Here is a 27,236-nt window from a genome sequence, read left to right as displayed (position 1 = left end):
TACCAGACCACAGAAAAAAAATCAAAAGTTTCCCAACTAATTTTATACAGTTGGCAAAACCTTCAAACCAAAACTGGACAAAAGGAGCACACATATAAAAAAAAAGTTACAGGCTACTCTCTCATAGGAACATATGTGTAAATGCCCTAAATTGAAAATTAGTACATGAAACCCAGTAATGTACAGGAAGAATAACTTATCATGTTCAATTGGGGACGATTCACTGATAGAAAAGTTATTTTTACAATTCATTCTAACAATAGGTTAAAAGAAGAAAAACTACATGATCATTAATTCCCAATGATAAACTCAATACTCATTTCTTATTTTAAAAATATGTAATTCTTAGCAAACTAGGAATGAAAAGTTACTTCCTTAACTTGACAAAGGATAGCTGCCAGAGCTGTACTGATAATTAAAGGTGAAACACTGGCAATATCCCGGCTAGAGTAAAAAAAATAAAAAAATTAGAATGGCTACTATCACTAGTACTATTCAATCTTGTACTGAAATAAGAAATAAAGTACGTTAGGAAGAGGCCAAAGTGTCTACTTGAAAATAATATGAATACCTACCGAGGAACCCAAGAAACGCAACTGCCAAATAATGAGAAACTAAGAAAGCAATTCAGCAATGTGTTAAGATACAGAATCAAAATTTGAAAATTAATACTTTTCCTAGACGGGATTAAAAAATAAAATAGAAGAAGGGATATTCAAAATAGCAACACAAACTATAATACTCCAGAATATGCCTACCAAGGTAGGTGGTGTAAGAATTATATTAAGAAAACTATAAAAGCTCACTGAAAGACATAAAAGAAGACTTGAATAAAAATGCAGAGATCATGCTGCTGGAGGAGTAGGCACAATTCTCCTCAAGTTAATCTATAAATTGAATTCAGAATTTATGAAATTTGTGAATTTTTCATAGAACTTGGCAGCCTGATTCTAAAACTCATCTGGAAGAGAAAATAATCAAACTGGTTCTGATAAAACAACAGTAAGGAGAAACTTGCCCTCCCAGAGATTAAAATACACTATAAACTATATCTATTAAAGGGCTTAAGAATAAACATATACTAATAGGGCAGAATGGAGTCCAGAAATACACCTACACACATATCTTCAACCCAACATATCAAGATACCATATCAAATCAGTGGGTAAAGGGACTTCTTTTTAATAAATGATGCTAGAACAACCAGATATCCATGTGGGGTCAGGGGAATGATCAACCCCTATCTCACTTTATAACCAAAAACTAATTAAAGATAGATTACAAAACTAATGTAAAAGTTAAAACTATAAAGCTTCAAGTAGAAAACATGGGAGATTATCTTCATGACTCTGGGCAGGCAAAGATTTCGTGGACAGGACACAAGCTTTTATGCTAAAAGCTTTTAGAGCTTTTCTAAGCATTAATGAAAAGAAATGAGAAACCGTACTTCACAAAAATTAAAATTTCTGCTCAAAGATATCATTAAAAACACAGACAAGCCACAGATTATAAAAGAATATTTGTAATATACACTATCTGACATTTGAATCCAAAATATATAAAGAACTCTCACAAATCATCAATAAAACGATGAATAACTCAATTTGTTAAAATGGGTAAAAGACTTGAAGGACACTTCAAAAGATAAGATACATAAATAGACAGTAAGTACATGAAAAGAGGCTCAACATTGTCATCTTTGAAATGCAAATTAGAACCATGATGAGATGCCAGTTGACACTCACACTAATGTTTCTAAGACTGTGATGAACTGGAACTCTCATATGTTGCTGAAATGATACAAACTGTTAGAAATGGTACAAACTGTTTGAGAACCATTAGGCATTTTCTTATACCGTTAAGCATACATCTACCTCTTCCACTCCTAGGTATTTACCCAAGAGAAATGAAAACATATATTAACAAAAAGACCTGCACATGAATGCTCAAGGCAGCCTTATTCATAATAGCTAACAACTGGGAATGACCCAAATTTCCATCTAAAGGAGAATGGAAAGACAAATAGTGGTATAATTATATAATGGAATACTACTCAGCAACACAGAGGAACACATCATTAATCAAAGCAAGAACATGGACGAATCTCCAAAAACGCCCACAACTAACCACATTATGGTAAATAAAAGCAGCCAGGCAAATAAAAATGATATGATTCCATTAATATGAAGTCTAAGAACATGCAAAATTAATCTATGGTGACAGAAGTCAGAAAGAAAGTGGTTGCTTAAGGTGGAAAATGGGTAGGGTGGGTTGACTGAGAAAGGGTACAAGGGAATGATAGTTACACAAGTGCATACACAACTATCAAAACTCAACAAACTGAACATTTAAAATATGTGCATTTTATTGTATATAAATTTTACCTCAAGAAAAAATTAGGAAAACAAAATTGGGAAAACATGAATGAAAAGATTACAAAGTTAAAAAATGAGACTGAGAAAAATATATGTAATATATATGCAACAAGTTATTAATATCTGGAATATATAAACAACTTCTAAAGTCAACAAGAGAAATATAACCTGAAAGAAGAAAAGTAATCAAAGGGTATGAACAGGCAATTCACAGAAATGGAAAGAGAAATGGCCAATAACATGAAAAAAATGTTCAATTTCACAAGTCATTGGGGGAAATACAAATTTTTAAAAATAACATGCAATGTTCAAGATGGACAAAAATAAAAAGATCAATGATATGAATACTGTCAACAGTACAGGGAAACATCCTCATATAGTATAGATAGCATGCATACTGGGACAGATATTTTGGAGAACAATATTTAGCAGTATTGAAAATCTCGGGGTGCCTGGGTGGCTCAGTCAGTTGAGCGTCTGACTTTGGCTCAGGTCATGATCTCACGGCTCGTGAGTTCGAGCCCTGCGTCGGGCTCTGTGCTGACAGCTCAGAGCCTGGAGCCTGTTTCAGATTCTGTGTCTCCCTGTCTCTCTGACCTTCCCCCATTCATGCTCTGTCTCTCTCTGTCTCAAAAACGAATAAACGTTAAAAAAAAATTAAAAAAAAAGAAAATCTCAAATGTGTATGTCCTTCACCCTAGCAATTCCTCTTCCCAGTATATAATCTAGAGAATACTCTCAAGTATATATCATATATATTGCTATCGACTGAGGTGTCATTTTGCAATAGCTAGAAACTGGACAACCTAAATGTCATTCAAAACAGGAATAGTTAAATAAACATGGTAGACTTTGAACAGTGTAGAATTCTATATAGCAGTTCTAAAAATGAGGCAGATTTATATAGTGATACAAAAAGATTTCAAAGATATCTTATTAAGAGACAAAAGGAAGTTGAAAAATAATATATGCAGTATGATAGTATTTGTCTTTAAAAACAACAGGGAAACACCAATTAAAAAACCAGGCAGGTGAAAGTGGTTATTCCTAGATTAGGATTGGGAGGTAGATCAAGGGGGGCTTTTCTCTTCATCTGCGTTGCTTGTGTTTTTATACTAGGAATTTATCCATACATTACTTGTGTAATTCAAACAAAATTAACTTAGCAATACTAAAAACTGTAAAGGCATATAACAAATATATTACTACATGTATATGCACACTTATGTACAGAAAAATATCTGGTGACAATACACACCAAACTTAATAGCCACAGTTTTAAATAAGAGCCTGCTTGAAAACTTAAAAGGAAGATCTGGGGAATGAAGTGTCCACAGGGGGCTTTAAAAAGCTAGGATATATTTCTGGAGATCTAGAAAGCTATGTGCATGCTCAGGAAAGACCTAAAAATGGCAGGAAATACCTAAAAAGCCCTTATCTTGTACCCCTGGCTGACTTTGAGGCCCAGTTCAAGAAGTGACTAAGATAGAGTTGTAACAAGTCTGAGTGTTAGGGACAAGCCCCAACACCTAATACAGAGCCCTAGGCAAATGCTGGAAAAGTTATAGTTCAAGGCATTTAAGGAAATCTGAGACCAATCATTGACCAACTACTAACCTTCTGTGACTGTATACTACTGGGAATTACAGAATTAGTCCAAGAAAGTCACTAAATATACTAAAGCAACAAGTTAGGTTTATTCTAGGAAAACAAGATTGGTTTAACATCCAAAAATCATTTAATGCAATAAACCATATCAACAGAATAATGAACAAAATAATATGATCATGCCAATAGATGATGAAAAATCATTTGACAAACTCATGATAAAAACACTCAACAAACTAGATATAGACAGAAATTCCTCATCCAGGTAGGGGCATCTATGAAAAACCCACGGCTGGGGTGCCTGGGTGGCTCAGTCAGTTAAGCATCCGACTTCAGCTCAGGTTATGATCTTGTGGCTCATGGGTTCAAACCCTACTCCAGGCTCTGTGCTGACAGCTCAGAGCATGGAGCCTGTTTCCGATTCTGTGTCTCCCTCTCTCTCTGCCTCTCCCCTGCTCGCACATGTGCTCGCTCTTTCTCTCTCTCTCTCAAAAATAAATAAACATTAAAAAAATTATAAAGAGAAAAGAAAAACCCACAGCTAACGTCATACTTAATAGTAAAAGACTGAGTGCTTTTCCCCTAAAATCAGGAACAAGACAACAATATCCATTCTCACCACTTCTATCCAACATTGTCCTAGAGGTTCTAGCCAGGACAGTGAGGCAAGAAAAGGAAATAAAGGCATCCAGACCAGCAAGGAAGAAGTAAAATTATCTCTGTTCACAGATGACATGAACTTGTATATAGAAATCCTAAAGAATCCATTAAAGACCTATTAGAACTAACAAATTCAGCAAGGTTGCAGATACAAGATCACTATACAAAGCTCAATAAACAATTTGAAAATGAAATTCCATTTACAACAGCATTGAAAAGAACAAAATATTTAGGAATAAGTTTAACAAGTGTAAAACTTATACTCTGAAAGTTAAAAAAAGTATTGAAGGATATTTAAGATCTAAATGAATGGAAAGCCATTTGAGGTTTGTGAATTGAAAGACTTAATATTAAGATGGCAATACTTCCTAAATTGATCTACAGATTCAACACAATCCCTATGAAAATCCCGGCTGCCTTCTTTGCAGAAAGTGACAAGCTGATCCTAACATTCATATGGAAATGCAAGGGACCCAGAATAGCCAAAACAATCTTGAAAAAGAACAAAGTTGAAGCACTCACACTTCCTGATTTCAAAACTTACTACAAAGCTACAGTAATCAAGATAGTATAGTACTGGCATAAGGATAGACATACAGATCAATGGAATAGAATTGAGATGCCAGTTGTTCTTGACAATGATGCCAAGACAGTTCCACGGGAAAGAATAGTCTTTTCAACAAATGATGCAGGGATAATTGAATATCTACATGCAAAAAGACTGAAGTTTGGACTGCCACTTCACACCATATACAAAAATTAACTCAAAATGGATCAAAGACTTAAATACAGCATCTAAAACCATAAAACTCCTAGAAGAAAACAAGCATAAATCTTTGTGACCTTGGATTAGGCATTTTTTAAAGATATGACACCAAACACACAACAAGAGAAAAAGTAGATGAATGGATGTCATCAAGTTTTTTTAAATTGTGTGCTTCAAAGGATACCATCAGTAAGTGAAAACATAACCCAGAGAATGGGAGAAAACATTTGCAAAGCATGTATCTGATAAGGGGTTAGTATCCAGAGCATTCATAAACTGATAAGGGCTTAGTATAAAGAACACACATAACTCAACCATAAAGAGATAAATACCCCAATTAAAAAATGGGCTAAGAATCTGAATGAACATTGTTCTAAAAAGATATATAAATTGCTGATAAGCACATGAAACAATGCTCAACATCATTAGCCACTGAGGAAATGCAAACCAAAACCACAATGAGTTATCACTTCACACGCACTAGGATGGCTACAATTAAAGAAATAATAGGGGCTCCTGGGTGGCTTAGTCGTTTAAGCAACCAACTTCAGCTGAGGTCATGATCTCACAGTTGGTGAGCTTGAGTCCTGCGTCAGGTGAGCTTGAGCCCCATGTCTGGTGAGCCCCGCTTCTCTCTCTCTCCCTCTCTCTTCCCCTCCTGGGATTCTGTCTCTCTCCCTCTCTGTTCCTTGATCACTTGCATCCTCTCTCTCTCAAAAATAAAAAATTAAAAAGAAAAGAATGGGGGGAGAAGTATAAATAAAATAAAAAAACAAAAAAATAATAAAAGAATATGAAAGAATTAGAATCCTATTTTTAGAACTAGAATTAGATTTCTAAAAATAACAATCCTAAGAAAGTTAAAGTGGTATAGTTCCTGTGAAAAACAGTCTGGCAGTTCTTCAAAAAGTTAAACACAGAGTTATCATATGATCCAGCAATTCCACTCTTAGGTATAGACCGAAGAGAAATGAAAACATACACCCACTTGAGAACTTGTACACCAATGCTCATCGCAGCATTATTCATAAAAAACAAAAGTGGAAACAACCCAAATGTCTATCAATGGATAAATATATATGTGAATATGTATTAATAATTAATAATAGTATTAATATACTCATGTAATAGAATATTGTTCGGCAATAAAAAGCAATGAAGTAGTGATACATGTTACACAACATGGATGAGCCTTGAAAACACTGTTAAGTGAAAGAAGCCAGTCACAAAGACCATATATTGTATGATCATATGTGTATGAAATGTCCTGAATAGGCAAATCTGTAGAGACAGAAAGAGTATTAATCATAGACAGGCAGGGTGGGAGTGGGGGGAGGTTGGGAAAAAATAGGAAATGACTGCTAATGCGTGTGGGTTTTCTTTTTGGGGTGATGAAAATGTTCTAAAACTTACTGTGGTGATGGTTACACAACTTTGTGAATATATAAAAATTACTGAATTGTACAGTTTAAAGGGTGAATTTTATGGTATATTAATTACATTTTAATTAAAAAAAATAAATTTAAAAAGTTACCATACGACCCAGCTATTACACACTTTGGTATATACCTAAACGGAAATTAAAACATTTGTCTACACTGGGGCGCCTGGGTAGTTTGATCAGTTGGATGTCTGACTCTTGATTTTGGCTTGGGTCATCAAGTCCCATGTTGGGCTCCATGCTGGCATGGAACCTGCTTGGGATTCTCCCTTTCTCTCCCCCTCTCCCGCTCCCCCCACTCGTGCTCTCTCACTCTCTCTCTAAAAAAATCTAAAAAACAAAAACAAAAAAACCCCAAAAAACCCATTTGTCTACACAAAAACTTATATACAGATGCTCAGAGAGCAATATTCAAAATAGCCAAATTGGATGCAACTGATACAAACAAAATGTTGTATATCCATACACCAGAATATGATTCTGCAATCAAAGTGAATGAAGTATGGATGACCCTTAAAAATCTTATGTTAAGTGAAGCAAGCCACTCCCAAAAGACCACATATTCTATGACTATATTTATACGAAATACAGGTTATGGTTGCCTAGGGCTAGAGAAGGGGGTGGGAATGGGGAGTGACTGCTAATTGGTATGGAGTCTCTTTTTGAGGTTGATAATAATGTTCTAAAATTAGATTGTGGTGATGGTTGCACAACTCTGTGAATATACTAAAATCTACCGAAATGTACAGTTTACATGAGTGATTTTTATGGTATGTGAATTAGATCTCAATAAAGCTGTTAAAAAAACTCAGAACTGTAAACCTAAAAAAAGACAGAGGCAGAAGAACCTTTAAAAATAGTATTAAGAAGGCTAAATCTCACAGTGCAAACACAGAACAAAAAGGGCACTTTCAAATACATTCAGAACAAAAAGCTGAATGAGGAAGAAATAGGTCTCTGCCCTGTGCCAGCAGTATAATAATGATATATGACAGAGGTAAAATTCCTCAATTACTATTTTTGCTTCTGCATCCTCAGTTCCCCGGAGGAAACTGAAGCCCAATATGAGTAAAGGGGTAGTAAGTGAGAACTGAACTACTTTAACATGAGTTCAAATATCTTGGGCCAGAGGAATTATTACCAAGAAAAATGAGAGTAATTTCAAATAAGAATGCTGAAGCTATGTCAATGATCTTTGAGGAAGCACAGAGAAAGACATCCCAGAAGACTGGACAGATGCAATTTCAATTTTCGAAAAAAAAAAAAAAAAGAGGTATAAGTTAATTCTATAAATTATAGACCAGTAAGTTTGATGTAAGTCTTCTAGATTATTATGGGACAGAATATTACAGGGATGGCTTGCAAGAACTTAGGAACAGAAGAATAAATGCTAGAAGCCAGCTTGAATTCACAAAATCAATTTAATCTAATCCTTCTTTCTTTTTTTTTTTTTTTTTTGAAAATTTTTTAGAGAGCACGTGTGAGTGTGGGGAGAGGGACAGAGGAAAAGAGTGAGAATCCCAAGCTAAGTGTAGAGTCCAACACAGGGCTCAATCTCACAACCCTGAGATCATGACCTGAGCCGAAACCAAGAGTCAGATGCTCAACTGACTGAGCCATCCGGGCGCCCCTATTTCTTTTTTGTACTGTTACTGAACTGGTAGCTATGAGAAATATGGCAGACATAGTATACCTGAACTGTGGCAAGGCATTTGGCAAAATCTTTTATGAGATCCTTAGGTACAACACTGAGAAATAGGAGCTGGTTGTTAATTTTTGTTACCTAGATTAATAATCATTTGAAAGATCATTCCCAAAGCATGCAGATTACCAGGCCACTATCATGCTAGACAACTTTGTCTAATAGCATACACCACGGGGTTCTTTCAGCCTTAGGAGCTTCATTGTGTATATCCAACAACTTAAATGAACATCTGGAAACCATGCTGATGAGGTTTATAAGTGACAGTGTCTGAGAAGGACAGTGAATGCTTCAGATGACAGAATCAGGATACTGATTTTAATCATAAGTAGTTGGGGGGTAAAACAGAACAAAAACTAAAACTTGCCTGGACCAGATGAAATCAAACCCAGGGCCAGATCCAAATCTCATCCCTACATTAGAAAATGAGTGTAAGGGAAAGAAACAATGTTTCACTATTTCTGAAATCAGCCTCAAACCTGAATTGCAGCTACCTTTAGAATACGACCTGAAATACTTCAGTCAAGGCAGCAACAACACAGTAAAAGTACTGCAAATTTTCATCTACAACTGTGGCCTTAATTTCTCTCACCCTCTTTTAGACGGTCTCCTTCAGCCTTGGTTTTCTTCTGTCTTTCTGATCCGGCAAGGTCTACAAGATGCAATTTGGAACGAAAACTGCTATTCCTGTGATGACAAGAAGACACCAATGAGAATGGTACGTGAGCTTGAAGGCAGCTGAGTGTCAAAGCTGACCTGCTGGCTCTCATGTTCTTCCAAGTCAGCCCAAATGGCTCCACTGGTTACCAGTACTCAGAGTACTGATCTCCGAGGAATTGTCAATCAGCCAAAGAAGCAACTTAATACTCAACTTCAGTTGAACTAAGTTAAAAATGTTGACTCTTGAAGCTGTAACTGTAACTTACTTGTCGCTTTTCTTTCTTTGTTCGACGGAGATTGTAAAGATGGCATGAGATCGGGATGACTGGGAGTTCATAGCTGTGGAGGCCACAGTCCTACAGTTGTTACCCTGTTCCAAACAGGAAACGGTATCCAGAGCAACTAAAACAGTCTTCTCGGTGAGTCCCACAATCTAATTCAGAGAAAGAAAAAAATTTCCTTAAGATTCAACTTTATTTACTTATTTTAGATTCTACTTTAAATACTTCATCAGAGATACAGGGATTGGTAGTTTAAAAAAATAATGCTTTCGTGTTCCAATAGAACCTCAATAAATAGAACAGCTGTGGTAATGAGAACTGTTTGACTAGCAACTCTGTGATCACTGCAAACCAAGGTCTCTAATCTCCCCTAGGGACTTCCAAAACAAGGGTACCAGACAATATTGGAGCTAGAAGAGATCTCTAGATTTTAGGATAAAGCAATGAATAGGTGCCTTCTGGAGAACCCCCAAGTGAAGGTAAGCTTTGGCCCCAAGAAGGGCAACACAAATAGTTATGGTATTTCTCTTTACTACTTTCTCCATGTGACCCTATGATCCTTCGTATACCTCTGACCTGTTTTATACTTCATTTTCACTAGGGGAAATAGCAGGAAAACAGAGTCCTAGGCTTGGTACATATCCACCTGAGAGAATTTGTACAAGTTAAAATCTCTTGGAGTCTCTGAAGATTGCCCTAGATGATTATAATGTCCCTTCTAGCCCAAATATGCTATTATTTTATTACTCCATGGCTCCCAAATCTGCATCTGTGGCCCTAATTTCTAGTCTTTCATTTCAAATTACCTGCCTTTTACACTTTGAAAACAGTGAATTGTAAACCAAACTCATCTTCCTTCCACCAACAGTGATTCTCTCCACTACTTCTCCACTTCTAGCAGTATCTCTGTTCTCAAAACCTCAGATTCACCTTCAATTCTTTGCCTCCCATTTCTCCCTGTCTCATCTATCACCAGCTCCTAGTCATTCTTCTTTTGCATCCATCACTTCCTTTTCCTTTCCACATCTACTTGCCTAGTCCAGGCGAATCTTACTTCATGCGTGAAGAATAAGGCAAAGTTTCTCCAACTGGCCTTCCTCATCTGTCTTCCTAGTCTGTCTCCTTTTCAGTCTACTTCTGTTCAGTCTCCCTAAAATCCTGCTTCCTAAAATGTCACCAAATTTCTAAGTTCTGCGCTAAATAATGAGGATCCAAGGAGATTTTTCTTTGAAGTGTATGTATTTATTTTGAGAGAGAGAGAGAAAGAGAGAGCACGTGCGCATACATGAGTGGTATAGGGGCAGAGAGAGAGGGAGAGAGAGAATCCCAAGAAGGCTCCGCACCGACAGCAAACCACAAGATCATGACCTGAGCCGAAATCAAGAGTCTGCTGCCCAACCGAGCCACCCAGGTGCTCCCAAGGAGATTTTTAAGACACTCTTAAACTTCAGGAGCTAACATAGCTGGAGAGATACACACATAAGACAAAATCTTGGCAAAAGTGGCCATAGCAATCTCATTTATAAACTGTTCACAGGGATGGAACACATGATGCTTTAGCCTGGCTTCATAATCTGGTCCTAACACATCTATTAATTCTCAACTCAAATCCTCTAATCCAGACAGACCGGTGTAGTCTTATTATCCCCAAGAGTATATTTCCTGTTTTCCTGCTTAAGCTACTCCTTGCTACAAGAATACCCTTACTTCTTTTCTCTACTTATATTCCATCCATACCATTTGAAGAGTGTTTACAAACTTGTTCTTACCCACTCTACTTTAAGTCAGATACTCACACTTCTTTGTACTGAAAATTTTACCTCAAATAATGCTTGGGATTTAATTCCTGCCTTGGCATGCATATAAAAGATCTTGGAAATGGGCCAAAACCTGGCTCAGTACCAATATTCTTTCTGGCAATAGCACACATTTTGCCCAGGTTTTGTATCCCCACTATCCAAATTGTCTCCCTGTATTCCAAATTTTTCAGGCTTTCAAATAAGTCTGACCTTTCAAGCCTTGCTTTAATACCTGGCTAATGACCAGAAGAAAAAAAATCATAAGCACAGCTGCTCCTCATGTACCTGTACCCTAAACCTTCAACTTTCCATGCAGGGAAGAGAGGAAGGAAAAGAAGATGGGTAAGATACTATTTTACCAATTTTTCCCAAGTTATATAGACTCATCCACTTCCAGCCTTGGATTCTCCACCCCCTGAATACTCAAGCTGGAGCTAGATCCAAGCTGTGCATGTTTTTGATTCTAGCTTCTGGATTTGGTCCACTCCCGTATACTGAACTCCCAACCTTGCCTTGAATTTTCTGTTCAGCTCCTCATCCCGCATCTAAACCATATGACAGAAGCCTCTCATGTAAGTGATCTCTTCTTCCTTTGGTACTTATGGATTTTAAATTCTTTTATATTATTCACCCTTTTTCCTTTTTAAATATCATCCCACTGCCTAGCACAATGTCTGTTACAGTGCTGTCCCAACAAATTTTCTGTGACCATGGTTATGTTCTATATCTGTGCTGTCCTACAGTAGCCACCAGCCACATATAGCTAGTGGGCACTTGATATGTGGCTGGTGTGACGAAGGGACTCAATTTTAAATTTCATTATATTTTAGTTCATTTAAGTTTAAATAGCCATTTGTGGCTAGTGGTTACTGTACTAAATAAATAGCCTGGTCTTAGGACTCTGTAAATAATAAATATTTAATTGATTGATATTAACATTCCTTCAAGAGGTAACAGGAAGATAACCCTCAGTTTGTTCTCTGTATTTAAGAGTATCTTATGGTTTGCCTCCCTCCCTGTTTTTATCTTATTTTATTAGGGGAGTGGAATGGGGGGATTGGGCTAAATGAGTGATAGGTATTAAGGAGGGCACTGGGTGTTATATGTAAATGATGAATCACCAAATACTATTCCTGAAACCAGTACTGCACAATATATTAAAGAATTTAAATAAAAATGAGAAATAGGTAACAGGAAGACGATAAAACTTCCTTCCCCACAAGAGCTCCCATTTAGGAATTCTAGATTAACAAAGGGAATTAAGATCCCACAAAACCCGAAAGACTGAGATGTCAGTAGTCATTTAAAACCACAGTGGCAAATAAAAGAGATGTAAATGTTAGTGGTGGCCAACATTTTTCAGTAACATTAAATGAGAGACAAACACACCTTTATGCCTTCCTTAGGATCTTCCCGTATATTTATTTGAGAGGCTTTCTCACGAGACGGGCATAGAAGATCCAAGATTTCTTCGTTGTAAATCTGGTATTGTTAAAAATAAAGTGGCAAACACAAGATGTTAATAGTGGTAATCTTGGGTGACTTTTAAAATTCTTTGTGACTTCCTGTATTAAAAACATTTTACAACATTTTATTCTTATAATAAAGAAAAGGACTTTAATTCTACATGTAACCATTTGATACTTACAAGAATGAATTCACATATTAGTTGTAACAAAATTGAGACTGCTCTTACGACAGTTTCTTGGGAATACTGGACACAATGAAAAGTTACATGGGTGCCCAAATTCAGTTCTTTGATGGTGGCATGACAGTATCACCTTCCTGATTGTTAAAATGTAAGTAAAGGGTCCTTATTGGAGGGGGGAAATGAAAAACAAACAGGAGAAGAAGCCACCAATATTTCAACAACCAGAACTCTAAGAACTTAGAACAGTGTTTAGCAGATAGTAAGCACCATATTTGTTTGCTATTATGGCTGTCGCTACTATTTAACATAGGAAGTTCTTAAGTAATTTTTACATTTGATTACCTTGACCACAACTGGGTTAATCAAGATATCCAAGAAAGCTAATCTTAATGATGTTTAACTCCCCATCTTCCAACTCCACACCTCCTATACATATTAAGATTCAACTCCAGGATGAAGTATTCACATACAATATATAATTGCATGCTTAAATTATGTGAGTTTAATTATTGCTTATTAAAGATATCACTACTAGGGAACTAACCAACTAGTTTCCCAGAAGCCACAAATTTCTTAAACATAGGTTTGATGTCATAGGTTAGATATAACTGGCCCATCTACTTGTATAGTGATATTCACTAGAATGAAAACCCCGCAAGGGTAGGGATTTTTATATTTTGTTCATTGATATATCCTAAGTACCTAGAACAGGTCCTGTAACACAGTTGGTATTTAATAACTATCTGTTGAATAAACACATTCTATTATCACACACACAGCTCAATACTTCACCCACTTTTTATAACATCCTTCCTGAAACTAGAAGCATTATCACTTAGGCTTCAAAATAATAAAGGGAAATCAGATATTTCTCTGCATACTCTACAGGGAATCAGCAGTGGAAGCCAAATTGGAATTAAAGAATTTCTATTATCTTTTTATATGGCAATGCCAACTCCTCTAACAATCAGATTAAACAGACTCTTCTGACAAGAAAAGAACTGGGTGGGAGCCAGATCCAACTGAGCCAGTAAATTTTCTCTATCAATTTATTAAAATGTAATTTACTAAAAATGCAATTTACTAATTTGAGTCATGCCAGGAAAAACATGATTTGGATTTATTTTTTCCACCCAAGTTACATTTGAATTCTGTATAATTAAAGATAAATCATTTACCTCCAAGTATGATACTTTCAGAGTAAATTCGATGTCACTCTTTTTATCAATTTCTTTGAAGAGCAATTGTATTACCCTAGGAATAACCCCAACTGTTGGTTCATTCTCTTGCTCTGCAGTGTATGCACCTCCCATTGAATAGGTTTTTCCAGAGCCAGTTTGCCCATAGGCCAGGACGGTTGCATTGTATCCTGGCAAAACAGAAGTCACACACATAGTGGTGTTTAAATATTTTCAACCAATCAATATACTCAACTTCTTTCAGCAATTATTTGCAACAAAATTGAGACTGCTCTCTTAAGACAAGGGTCTCTTAGGACTAGCAGACATACAGAAAACTTAGATGGGTGCCATGATTTTGCATTAGTCCAAATAAGCTAAGAAAAAAATACCAACTCCAGAATATGTGCCCCTCTTTGTGGCCCTTAAAAGCTAGGAAGTAAAACATTTATTTAGTTAGTTATTTAAATGTTATTTTTGAGAGAGCGAGAGCAAGCGAGCAGGGGAGGGGCAGAGAAAGAGGGGGACAGAATCTGAAGCAGGCTCCAGGCTCTTAGCTGTCAGCACAGAGCCTGATGTGGGGCTTGAACTCATGAACCATGAGATCATGACCTGAACCGAAGTTGGACACTTAACCGACTGAGCCACCCAAGTACCCCAAAGAAGTAAAACATTTAAAGATATGAATGAGGTAATAAAGGTGGCCCAGTCACTGTCAAAAAGCCATTCAGAGCTTTATAATTCTACTTCTAGCAATTCTAAATTATGGGAATTAAATGAAAGTCTTAGAAGTTGCATAAATAGAAGGAATTCCAACATATATGTTTTTGATTACCAGTCTTCATCTGAAAAGGCAACAAAGTAGATTTTTTACAACCAATGAAAGCATTCACTCCCTATTTAAACTCTCAGTGCATCTGGACCATATTATCAGGCTCCTTATAGACATGTCATCATTTAAGTATGATTTAATGTGATATAGGTTCTTGGCCTTTTTTTTTCTTTTTAAAAGAACTTGTACGTCTAAATGAAGACCTTGATATTCTGAAAGATCATAAGATGTTAAATCAAGATTTCCACTGTAATAAATAGCTAGTGTCAACTGGCACAACTACAGGGCAAAAACATAACATTCCGTAATCATCTACAATACCACAGATATGTGTATATAGTAGTAACTGGGGAAACCAAGTTTCAGTACTTTTTCCAAAATATTCAGGGCTCTCTGGTATTCGGAATTCAGAGTAGAAGAGGATGTCACTGAGCTGAGTGAAAAAATATTGGCTTTGCCTTTGCAACTGAGAGCAATGTTAATCAAACATATACATATTAGAATCGCTACCTACTTTATATTGCCTCTAAAGACTATAATTTGATTCTTATAGTTTCCCAAGTTAAGATAAAAGTAGAACTATAGTGCTTTTACTAAACCGTGAAGGTACATTCTGAGGAAGATGACCAGATGATGAAGGGCCTGGGAACCATATTGTTTCTGGAATAACTAAAGGAAAGGAGGGATGGTTAATTAGAAGACGTAGATAGAATCATATAATTGTCTTCCAAATGTGTAAATAGGAAAAAGTTTAACTTTATAGTGGAGAGGCCTCGCAGACAACACTGTAATCAAATGATCAAAATGAACATCAGCAGTAATGAAATAAGTCATCATGTGCTGCTTGATAAGATTCAAAGGAAAGAATACAGCACCACTTCTGTGATATTCCTACTGAAGATATGCAACCTGAATCTAATCATAACAGCAGACACACCAAAACTGATAAACAGTTTACAAAATTACTGGCCTGTGATCTTCAAAAAAAGACTGGAAAAACTTTAAAATGAAACAGACTATACGGAGGCAGTACAACTATATACAATAAGTGCTTTTAAATGAGATCCTTTTACTCTAGAGGACATTATTGGGACAATTGGTGAAACTTGAAAGAAGTGTGAGGACTAGATGGTAGTAATACAGCAATGCTTATTTCATGATTTTGATCTTTATATTGTAGTTATGTAGGAGGAAGCCCTTGATTGTAGCCAATATACATACACATTCAGGGTGCATCAGGTCAACAATTCATCTCAAACGATAGAGGAAAAAAAGTTCTTTATGCTGTTTTTGCAACATTTCTATAAGTTTGAGATTATTGCTTTAATATTTTAAAAAAATTTTTTAAGTTTATTAACTTATTTTGAGAGAGACAGAGAGAGAGAGAGAGCGCGCGCAGGGGAGGGGCAGAGCGGGAGGGATACAGAGAATCCCAAGCAGGCTCTGCACTGACAGTGCAGAGCCCAACTCAGGTCTTGAACTCACAAGCCACAAGGTCATGACCTGAGCTGAAATCAAAAGTCCAATGCTCAGCCAACTAAGCCACTCAGGTGGCCCTGATTTAATATTGAAAAAATGTAAAACAGTGTTCAGTGTGTCCTGAGCTATAACATCATTTAAAAAAGTGGGGAAAAAAAAACACGTGAATAGCTGTTGCCTGTAAGAAGGCTTCTACTTACCTAGAGGGATGAACTAACATCACTGGAAATTATAGGGAAGCAAATTTCATCTCAATATAATCTAACCCAATTAGAGTTGTCCAAAATCCAACCAATAGGACCCCCTATTGCGAGTTAGTGAGTTCCCTATCCCTATTTAAAAGAATTTTAAATAGATGGTGTAAGTTCACTTACAGATATTGCTGGAAAGTATTTTTCTTTGGATACAAAGTAAGACTAGGTGATGTACAAACATGCCTTTCATCTTTAAGGGACTGGTGTGCCATGCTTCTACTTCTACGTAGATCTCTGCTTTGAATCCTGAATAACCTCTGTACTAAAATAACAATAATTAGGGGTGCCTGGGTGGCTCGGTCGGTTGAGTGTCCTTTTGGCTCAGGTCATGATCTCACCGTTCTTGAGTTTGAGCCCCATAATGGGATTGCTGCTGTCAGCACAGAGCCCACTTCGGATCCTCCATCCCTCTCTCTCTGCCTCTCCCCTACTCACTCTCTCTCTCTCAAAAATAAACATTAAAAAAAGAATAACAATAATTAGACACCTCTCAGACATTGCTCCCTTCTTTAGAACCCTGCTATGGTCTTCAACAACACTAAAGCCTTAGCTTCTTTAATAAAGATTATTAACTGGTCAGAGTATTCGGGGGCTTTAGAAAATATCCTTCTTCACCTAAGGATTCTACTCATCATTCAAGACCTATCTCAAAGATTCCCTGTGTTGTGAAATTCACCCTTAATCCCCCGGCAATATTAGTGCCATCCTTTAGATTATCATACCACTTTGAATACAGTGCTACTTCTATAGGAGGATTGAGTCTATTGTGCATTTTTAACTTTTAAAATGTCTTTTCTTAGGAGTGCCTGGGTGGCTCACTGGGTTAAGCGTCCGACTTCCACTCAGGTCATGATCTCACAGTTGGTGAGTTCAAGCCCCACATCAGGCTCTGTGCTGACAGCTCAGAGCCTGGAGCCTGCTTTGGATTCTGTGTGTGTGTGCCTCTCTCTGCCCCTCCCCGACTTGTGCTCTCTCTCAAAATTCAAATGTAAATAAACATTAAAATAAAATAAAGTGTCTTTTCTTAAAGGTAAGTGCAAAAAGGTTAAAATTTTTTATGTATTTAAAATTATGTATGTAGTCATCCACTTCCACCCCTACTCCTGGACTTTGAACTCCTCCAGGGCCTGGAAGCTATATGATCTTTCTCTGAATCCCTCAACAGGCTTTGCAGTACCTGGGCCTTAAGTAGGTTGGTATACCGATCATCTTCAGCACCCATAAAAGAACTTAGAATCTAATGGAGTTCCAGGACAAACAAACAAAAAATGTATATACAAGGCAAAGATGAGCAGAACCACCTACAACAAATACAGTATCAAACTACTTTCAAGCGTACAGACTTTCACAAATGACACTGGGTTAGTTCCTAGGCTGTGGGCTTTTTGAAGGCAGGGCTCATGTTTCATTTGTTCCTACATTTGCAGCACCAAGGCACAGTGCCTGACATAATACACGCTCGAGAAAGAGTAGAAGAATTACATAGCCTCACCTTTAAATACGCCTTTTATGAGTGGTGCTACTGCTGTATTGAAGACTTCTTCCTGTTCAGTAGAGGGGTCAAACACAAAATCGTAGGTAAAGGATTTGTCAGTACCAACCACCACCTAGAGAAGGCAAAGAACAAGGAGTAAGAAAAAAAAAATGAAAGGCAAGACCACGCTCCTCACTGCCATTTGGCCCCAGCTGTTCAGAGGCCAGCCCAGGACTCGCCTACGCACCTGTGGCTCCCCGGGTACGAAGGAAAGGCACATCTGGCAGCCCTCACTAATCTCTTTGGGGACCAGAGGGCGACATCGTAATGCCACTCTTACTGGAATTCCCTTCACCTCTTCCTTCATGATCCTACCGCAGCACCGTCTCTGAGGGGAGAAAAGAAGACACTTGCTGATGAATTTTGGTAGGTCAAGAGGGGTGGGAGTTCCGGTCCTCCTCGGAGGGTGGGATGGATTGGTTACGGAACTCAGCAGTAGCGGCGGCAGCCTCCCCATCCCAGGGGGGATCGCTGCCTCAGGAAAGTCACTGTCCCTCAGACAGGGCAGCCCGTCAGCCCGACACTCTGAAGAGAGCGAAGTAGAGTCTGAAATGAAAAGGAAAGCCCCCGGCGGAGATGACGACAAAGAACCAAAGCCCCACGGTACCAGGAAAGGCAGATCCTGAGCTAAGGTGTGCCCCTTCACTCACCGAACTGAACGTCCCTTCCCCGATCTCCCGCCGCCCTATCTCAGCCGGAGCTTTAACCGCCAAGTTTCAAATCGGTCCCTGAGACGCCAGCCAATCGAAGCACAGACAACTTGCGGTCACAGCACACACGTCGGCGCGCGCAGGAAGACGCTTTGGGAAGGGGCGGGCCTGCGCGCCGCACCCTGAACCCGCCCTTTCCGACCCATCTGAGCATCCGCTTCCGGCTTCCAGAGTGAATTGGCGGCGAGCGGAGGCTGAAGTGCCGGAGGCCTGCGGGTGGGTGAAGTGGTACGGCATTTGCGCGTCGTGTACGTGGGACTCAGGCAGGATGCGGGGCGGAGACCTGGAAGGTGGCTGGTGGTGAAGGAAGGCTCGATCTGGGGACCCCCACCATTACTGATCACATGTAGGGAATGTGGGAGCGGTGCCCTGCCCCGAGCCCCTGTGGACAGTTGGAGTCAGCCCTCCCTTGGACTCCCAGAATAGACAGATCTTTTTAGATGCTCCCGATTTCCTGTTCTCTAGAATGAAGATGGTAACATTTATTTGCAGTATTGTTGTGAGAAAGGAGATCATCTCTATGGATTACCTAACCGGTTGCTTGGCATCCAGATCTTAAGCAAAGTTAAAAGTTTTCTTCCATCTTTTTTCTTCCTTCTCTCTCTCAATCTTTATCACCTAGAAGTGGGCTGAGTGCATAGACCAACAGCCTTGGGACGGATTGGGGTTGTTTTCTGGAGCTTGCTGGACTGCTTTTTGAACCTTTTTTTTTTAATGTTTATTCATTTCTGAGAACGAGAGAGAGCACAAGCGGGGGAGGAGCAGAGACAGAGAGAGGGAGACACAGAATCCGAAGCAGGCTCCAGGCTCTGAGCTGTCAGCACAGAGCCCAACGCGGGGCTCGAACTCAAACCATGAGGTCGTGATCTGAGCCAAAGTGGGAAGCTTAATTGACTGAGACACCCAAGCGCCCCTGTTTTTTGAACCGTTTTTATCAGCTTTGAGTCACCCTTCCTTCCATTCAGGGCTTTGCTGGAGATGGACAGCCGGATTCCTTATGATGACTACCCGGTGGTTTTCCTGCCTGCTTATGAGAATCCCCCAGCATGGATTCCTCCTCATGAGGTGGGAATGCTTGAGTAGGGGGTTTATCCCTTTGGGCATGGGATGATATATGAAAGGTAGGATGGTGGGGTTAGAAAAAAGCTCAGTGGAGAGTGAATTCTAGCCTTTGTTGTAGCCAGGGGACCCAGAAGTTGGATTCTGAGCAACTGGGCCCATTGGGGACTTCTTATGTTATTGTCCTGTCACAGTTCATTCACACCAGAGAATTCTGGAAATTCAGAGCCTTAGTTTCTATCTTGTCAAGGTAAAGATATGGGGAGCTACTGGGCTGTTGACATTTCCCCGTGCTATCCATCTACCCATTTGGACAGTGTTATCTGTTCTACTTAAAACTGAGTCCATGACCACACCTTTTTCTGACTTCAGGGTGATACATTTATATCCAAGATGAAGGTGAGTGTAAAATCTAAGGCTGGTAGTTAGATTTCTGTGGTTGCTATGTCTTGCAGAGGGTATACCACCCAGACTACAACAATGAGTTGACCCAGTTTCTTCCCCGAATCGTCACACTGAAGAAGCCCCCTGGAGCTCAGGTGAGCTTAAGGAACAGTTGAGTCTTATTCCAGGCTAGCTCTGTCTGTACCAGGCCCAGAAGTTGACAGTGGTTGAGGAGATGGATGGTAAATCTGGTAGGGAGGTAAGGAAACTTTCTAATGGGCAGAAAATCTGAGATACCACTTCCACAACTTCGACTTCTCTCTGAGGAAGGAACACGTAAGCCAAGCTATCATGTATAGTTACGCTATTAGATGTTTTTGTGTTTGTGGTCTATATTGAGTCACCTCCCCTTTTTGTGCCCTTGCAGTTGGGATTTAATATCCGAGGAGGAAAGGCCTCCCAGCTAGGCATCTTTATCTCCAAGGTATGTGTGCCTGGTAAGCGACCATATTGCTACTTCCCTTTGTTAAAGTTATCAGAATGCAGAATCCTGATGTCCTAAAGCCTGGGAGAAGGATGATTCAGTAGACTTACAGAGGGGCATAATGGGGACACCCTTTCCCATTTAAAACTTCTCACCCAGCAAACCCTCTGTTTCCTTACACTGTCACACACACAAAAACAATAGCACCTTACATTTGAAGAGCACTTAATTTTAATTACAGCCTTTGAAATGATGTCATCTCAATCTTACATATTCTCTCCTTACCAACAAACAGGTAATTCCTGACTCTGATGCACATCGAGCAGGACTTCAGGAAGGGGACCAAGTCCTAGCTGTGAATGATGTGGATTTCCAAGATATTGAGCACAGCAAGGTGAGCACAGCATTTGTGCTGTGGTGAGGCAAGAAGCCATCCCCGGTAGGAAGGTTAGACAGGATTAGACTGATCTGTAACTTGATCAGAAGGAAGCTCTGCTGGGGTGCCTGGGTGGCTCAGTCGGTTAAGCATCCGACTTCAGCATGGGTCGTGATATCGCGGTTCGTGAGTTTGAGCCCTGTGTTGGGCTCTGTGCGGACAGTGTGGAGCCTGCTTGGGATTCTTCTCTCTCTCTCTCTCTCTCTCTCTCTCTCTCTCTCTCTCCCCCTCCATCTCCTACTCACGCTTTCTTTTAAAATAAATAAACTTTTAAAAAAGGAAGGAATCGGGGCGCCTGGGTGGCTCAGTCGGTTAAGCGGCCGACTTCGGCTCAGGTCATGATCTCGCGGTCCGTGGGTTCGAGCCCCGCGTCGGGCTCTGTGCTGACGGCTCAGAGCCTGGAGCCTGTTTCAGATTCTGTGTCTCCCTCTCTCTGACCCTCCCCCGTTCATGCTCTGTCTCTCTCTGTCTCAAAAATAAATAAATGTTAAAAAAAAAATTTTAAAAAAGGAAGGAATCTCTGCTGATGAAGTATACTAGGAAGAAGCAGCTATTAGTGACCCAGAAGGTTGGAGTGGCCAACTTTCTCCTGTTATGATACTGTCCTGAGTCATATCTCTTCATTTGTACAAGCTGCTGTGTTCCTTCCAGGCTGTTGAGATCCTGAAGACAGCCCGCGAAATCAGCATGCGTGTCCGCTTCTTTCCTTACAGTAAGTGCCACTCTCTTTTTTACTTACCTGGCAGGGCCCTGGGTAGAAACTCTTTAAATACTGATTACTAAAGGCTCCACAAGTTGGGGAAGGGGACTTGGGAGCTCAGGCCTATAAATAACCTACTCGTTCCTTCCTTTCCTTTCTTCTTTTCCTCAGATTATCATCGCCAAAAAGAGAGGACTGTGCACTAGAGAGTTGCAGCCCATAGCCCTCCACATTGAATCTTCTAGGATAAGCTGACTAGGCCTCAGGGAAGCCTCTTGGGAAACTCTAGTCTTGGCCCCACCCTAGCAGAGCAGAGTGGGGAGGATGGGGACACAATGACGCCCTGCCCCAAACCAGCTAGCCATCTGCATTACCCAAACTGTACTGCAGTTTTTGTTCCCTAGTGTTCTAGATAAGCTTCATTCCCTGAAAGAAGGATGATGATACCTAGGTATAGCCTGTGGAGAATCCCGCTAGAAAAGGCAACTGACATTTATTGAATACCATGTGCGAGACAATTATGCATAAGTCATATCGTTTTCATTAGCATATAGAAACCAAAAGAAAAATGAATCTCGGGGGCCTTCCACCCTATCTACCTGGCCATCTCATCCCATCCTTGCACTACCAGTCTCATACACTCTGGAGACTCCCTGGGACTGTTCCCCCTGCCCCATCCTCTGCCAAAAAAAAGTAAAAGGCAATGCTGAGGAAATGCTGGTTTGACTTTTGGATGATACTGACTGGGTTTGCAATGCTGTTGAGTCCAAAACAAAAGTTCTTCCAAAGAGAGGAAAGCCAGTGCAAGTAACAGCAACACTATACCTACTTCACAACCATCTCTATCTGGCCAGTCCATTAGGGAGGCCCGGAAACCTTACCTTCAGTGTAACTGAGGAATGGTATAGGGTTAGGGGTACTGGAGGAAGCAGCGCCCCTTCCCTCATGAGCTTTGGACGTTTCTCTGCTGGGATGGTATTAATGTCATTATCTTCTCCTTCCCCAGATTCTTGGATCTGGTACACAAATGAAGGGGGAGGTTTGGATGCATTGCTTTCAGGGACAGCAGTAAGAAATTGGTTCCCAATTTCTACCTTGTAGGTAGAATGGTACTGTTGACCTCCTTGTCTTCTTTACTCCAGCCCCCAAATAACCTGCCATGTTCTTTGTTGCCAGTCCGTTGTTAGAGATTCCAGGCCACACCTTATACCATTTCCGTTGGCATGTTTAAAATACCCATTCAGAAGAAAGTTTTCTAATGAGATATGGGGTGAAGTACCCCATAATGAAAGTCCCAAATTTCCCTTGAAAGAAGCTTGGGAAGCTTAATTATGTATTTCCAGGCCCTTCCCTTGGGAGTGATTTTGTTGATCTGAGGTGGAACTTGGAAATCTGAATTTTTAAATCTTCAAATATGGGAAACAGTCCTAAATAGTATATCTCTATGAGGAGTTTCTGGCTTGTTCTATAAATCCCATCTCAGCTTTACTATGCGCTATTGTCAAGTAGCAACATTCTAATGAGTAGAACTGAAGGTAGAATTATTAGCTGTCTGCTTCCTCCGAAATCCCACTCCTATTCTATGCTCCTGTTTGCTGTGCTGCCCCCCAGTGGCCATCCGAAAAACTGGAGGCTCAGATACTTGCACAAAGGCATATTGGCTGAGTGAGTCTACTGAATGTTGAGGTCCAAGACTCTCCCTGACTCTCCCTCTGGTGAACGTTTTTTTTTTTTTTACCGTTTATTTATTTTTGAGAGAAAGAGACAGAGCATGAGTGGGAGAGGGGCAGAGAGAGAAGGAGACACAGAACTGGAAGCAGGCTCCAGGCTCTGAGCTGTCAGTGCAGAGCCCGACACGGGGCTCAAACTCACCAGCGGTGAGAAAATGACCTGAGCTGAAGTCGGACGCTTAACCAACTGAGCCACCCAGGTGCCTCTGTGGTGAACAGGTTTTAAGACAACTCATCTAAGTGTGGTAAACGTGCTAAAAAGTCCCAGCAAGGTGCCATGAGCCTAAGAGGCAAAAAGCCTCTGCCCTAAATTGGTTCTCACTTTGAGATACTTGGAATGGTTCTTTGTTGGTACACCAGCATGATGTAGTTGCATTGTAAAGGTACAGGTATAGTGTGGAGAAGACATGAGCAATAACAGGCTAAGGCAAAAGGACCAGTCATTTATTGAGGGTGTAGATAAGAAAACAGTGGGGAATGAACTGTATTGGGCTTTGAGGTATCCCAGCTGTTGTAGACCTGCATCCCCTATAGATATCTTTGAGCAGTAAGAGAAAGTAAGGTGGGGTTCCTGGGCCCTGCAAGAACTTTCCACCCCATAGCTGCAAGAGGCAGTCAAGAAAGAATGATCGCATTTTCAGGGGTTTTGTTTTGTTTTGTTTTGTTTTGTTTTGTTTTGTTTTTAATTTTATTTTAGAGAAAGAGAGAGCATGAGCGGGGGAAATGGGAGAGAGGAAGAGAGAGAGAATGCCAAGCAGGCTTCATGCTCAGCGTGGAGCCTCATGTGGGGCTTGATCCCATAACACTGGGATCATGACCATAGCTAAAATCAAGAGTAGGACGCTCAACTGACTGAGCCACCAAGGCACCATTCACGGTTTGTTGTGCTCCTAAGTTCAGGAATTGTATGAAAGCTTAGTAAGTATCCAGGTATTTAAACTGTAAGTTTGAGGGGCGGGGATGGATTACTGGGAAGCCCAAATGCAATAAATTAATCAAATTAGGCAGAGACTAAGTTATGAAAAGGAGCAATAGATTTTGATGCCTGACTCCATGGAGGGCTCCAGTTGGATTTCAACCACTGAGGTGTGTGTTAAGGTAAGAGTAATGTGACTGGGGTCAAATCTCAACTATTCTCAGGGAAGCTGCTAGGAGACCCAGAAGAGGAATTCTGATCTTATGTCTGTTGCTTGAAGGCAAACCAGGGAGCTACTTTTGGTTAGTCCCATTTTCCCTTAAATAGTCAGGCTTGGCCATCAACTCAGCAAAGGGTTTGCCTTCTCTGCTTTCTACTTCCTGTCCCAGCAAAGCTTGGAGAAAGGATACTCCTCTTCCTTCAGTGGAAATGAATTCTAGATAGAAGGGCAGAAGCCATGTGCTAGAATAGCTATGTGTGTGTGTGTGAAAGTCCAGGTTCAGAGACAATCCCAGGCCTTTGTACTGCATGATGGGAAAATGACCCTTATACCAACCCCAGTGGGGGGGTGGGGAGGGGGGGTTAGCTAGAGCTAAGAGTGCAACAGAAGGATTATAAAGGGAAATGGGTATTACATATTTTACGTTGTGACCAGTTTTGGCACTGGTGTCAAACATCCCATTGAGGTCTCTGGATTTTTCCTTCCCATTGTCTGCAGAGATTTGTCTGGACAAATGAGAACTGGTGTAAGGGACCAGATAGCAGTAAGTGGTAACTCAAAGTGGATACGGATAGATCCTTCTGAGGTATAATGATGCCTCCCCAGGACAGGAACCATAGAAGCCTTTAACCCATCATCTTTCTGGTCCCTGAAACTGGTAACTCCTTCCATGTCAGTACAGCACAGTAGACCCTCCCCATAGAGATGGAACCCTAGGTGTGCCAGAAGTTGTAGTTATACCTTACCTTTTGTTGTTCAGATCAATGTTACCCACTAACACGATGATGATGTCATCATCTCTTTCTGTGCATACATCTTGTACCCACCTATGTGTCTCCTTTAAAGCATTGATGTCTACAAGACTGTTGCGGAGAGTTGAAACATTTAGTAAAGGTTTAGAGAAAATAATGTTCTTGCACTTCCACTCTGCTAGTCTTACCAACCTTCCTATTGTTTCCCTCAATCTCTTTTTCAAATAAAACATGCCATAACAGTCGTGATGTCCTAGACAGCCACAGCCATAGTCGAACCATGTATGTAGCTAGGAATTTAGGCTTCAAGAGCACTCCTGGCCAGCTGTGTCCCATAGCAGCAGCTGAACCTGCATAAGAAAATGTCTAGAAAGGAAAGACACTTGCTTTTTAAAGGCTAGAACTTAATAAAGGGAAAATAAAAAGAACCAAGGGAACAAGGTCCCTTAAAGGTGGCTGCTATGGCCACAAACCAAGTGGCCTACCATCCTTGCACAGGTCTAATCTCAATATACTGTTTTGATTAAGGAAGACCCTATAGAGTAGCAGATTTAAGGATTCAAAGCCTCTTGGATTTTGTTATAGGTGGAGATTAGATGAAGGCAGAGAAAACAAAGCAGGGTTTGGTAATTTGGGGAAGCTTCATATTTTTCTTCCCCTTAATTTTTTTAAGTTTATTTTTTAAGAGAGATACAGAGCGCATGAGTGGGAGAGGGGCAGAGAGAGAATCCCAAGCAGGCTTTGAGCTGTCAGTGTAGAGCTGGACGTGGGCCTCCAACCCATGAAACGAGATCATGACCTGAGCCAAAGTCAAGAGCAGGATGCTTAATCAACTAAGCCACACAGGTGCCCCTTGTCTTCCCCTTCTTTATCCACAGATAATCTAGGCTGGTGCTACCCTACTGTTATGAATATGCCTAAGAGGTTGAGGTTAGTGATATGAGAGTAAACATTCACTATTGATTTCTTAGACAGGAAATCAATTCTGATGATTGCCTGCAAATGAGAATCAGATACTCCACCCCTCTACTTCCAATACCAGGTAGTCTCAGAACCAGAAGTGGAGAATGGCCCTTGAGAAGGTTGTCCTGGCTCAGCTTCTCAGTGCTTACAATAGATAACTGAGAAGAATCCCTAGGTGAACTGGCTGAGGAGTGGGCAAAAATGTGTTGTGTGAGGGGCACCTGGGTGGCTCAGTCGGTTAGGCTTCCGACTTCAGCTCAGGTCAGGATCTCACAGTTGGAGCCCCACATCCAGTTCTGTACTGACAGCTCAGACCCTGGAGCCTGCTTGAGATTTTCTGTCTCCCTCTCTCTGTCCCAACCCCGCTTGCGCTGTCTCTAGAAATAAATAAACATTTTAAAATGTATTGAGTGATGCCTTGGTGGTGAGCTCACCTGGCAGGCGCAGTTGAAGCTGTATGTAGTACGTGCCCCGAGTAGGGAGGATGAGCCGTATCCTCCCCACTGTGTGGTAGGTAAGTAGGCCAACCATCACCCTGAGCGAGGAGGAAGTTGGTTTCCCTGACTCTCCCCCACGCTCCATACCGTACCGTACCGTCACACCTCACGATCTCCAAAGCCCAACCAGATACCCCCCTCCCTTCTCTGCTCCTCCAGATTTGT

At 40.2% G+C, this 27,236-nt stretch overlaps 2 protein-coding genes across 8 annotated transcripts in view; one reads left to right on the top strand and one right to left on the bottom strand.

Annotated features, from left to right (window-relative positions):
- Nucleotides 1–18,531, bottom strand: part of KIF4A (kinesin family member 4A) — a 120,918-nt gene extending 102,387 nt beyond the window's left edge. Inside the window, exons 1-6 of the mRNA XM_058714432.1 lie at nucleotides 18,408–18,531; nucleotides 18,179–18,293; nucleotides 14,122–14,312; nucleotides 12,682–12,774; nucleotides 9,479–9,645; nucleotides 9,145–9,239 (exon numbers count right to left, since the gene is read on the bottom strand). Of these exons, the coding sequence (XP_058570415.1) occupies nucleotides 9,145–9,239; nucleotides 9,479–9,645; nucleotides 12,682–12,774; nucleotides 14,122–14,312; nucleotides 18,179–18,293; nucleotides 18,408–18,527 (781 nt within the window). The 5' untranslated portion in view covers nucleotides 18,528–18,531. The remainder of the gene's footprint in view (nucleotides 1–9,144; nucleotides 9,240–9,478; nucleotides 9,646–12,681; nucleotides 12,775–14,121; nucleotides 14,313–18,178; nucleotides 18,294–18,407) is intronic.
- A 491-nt stretch (nucleotides 18,532–19,022) lies between these two features.
- PDZD11 (PDZ domain containing 11) overlaps nucleotides 19,023–27,236 on the top strand; it is a 32,851-nt gene continuing 24,637 nt past the window's right edge. For 3 of the 7 annotated variants that reach the window (XR_009257303.1, XM_058714451.1, XM_058714452.1), the window contains exons 1-6: nucleotides 19,023–19,146; nucleotides 19,896–19,995; nucleotides 20,445–20,528; nucleotides 20,801–20,857; nucleotides 21,153–21,251; nucleotides 21,945–22,005. Coding sequence is in view for 6 of the 7 variants with exons in the window: in XM_058714451.1 (XP_058570434.1) it covers nucleotides 19,909–19,995; nucleotides 20,445–20,528; nucleotides 20,801–20,857; nucleotides 21,153–21,251; nucleotides 21,945–22,005 (388 nt within the window). In the remaining variant the exon portion in view is untranslated. Of the gene's footprint in view, nucleotides 19,147–19,895; nucleotides 19,996–20,444; nucleotides 20,529–20,800; nucleotides 20,858–21,152; nucleotides 21,252–21,944; nucleotides 22,006–22,164; nucleotides 22,709–27,236 lie in introns of those variants that run through there. The other 4 variants (XM_058714456.1, XM_058714453.1, XM_058714455.1 and 1 more) reach the window with 2 other exon arrangements.

Source organism: Neofelis nebulosa, chromosome X (genome assembly GCF_028018385.1).
Source record: "Neofelis nebulosa isolate mNeoNeb1 chromosome X, mNeoNeb1.pri, whole genome shotgun sequence".
Classification (NCBI taxonomy): domain Eukaryota; kingdom Metazoa; phylum Chordata; class Mammalia; order Carnivora; family Felidae; genus Neofelis; species Neofelis nebulosa.
The sequence above is the reverse complement of the archived record's forward strand: the minus strand, read 5'-3'. Positions and strand labels throughout refer to the sequence as shown.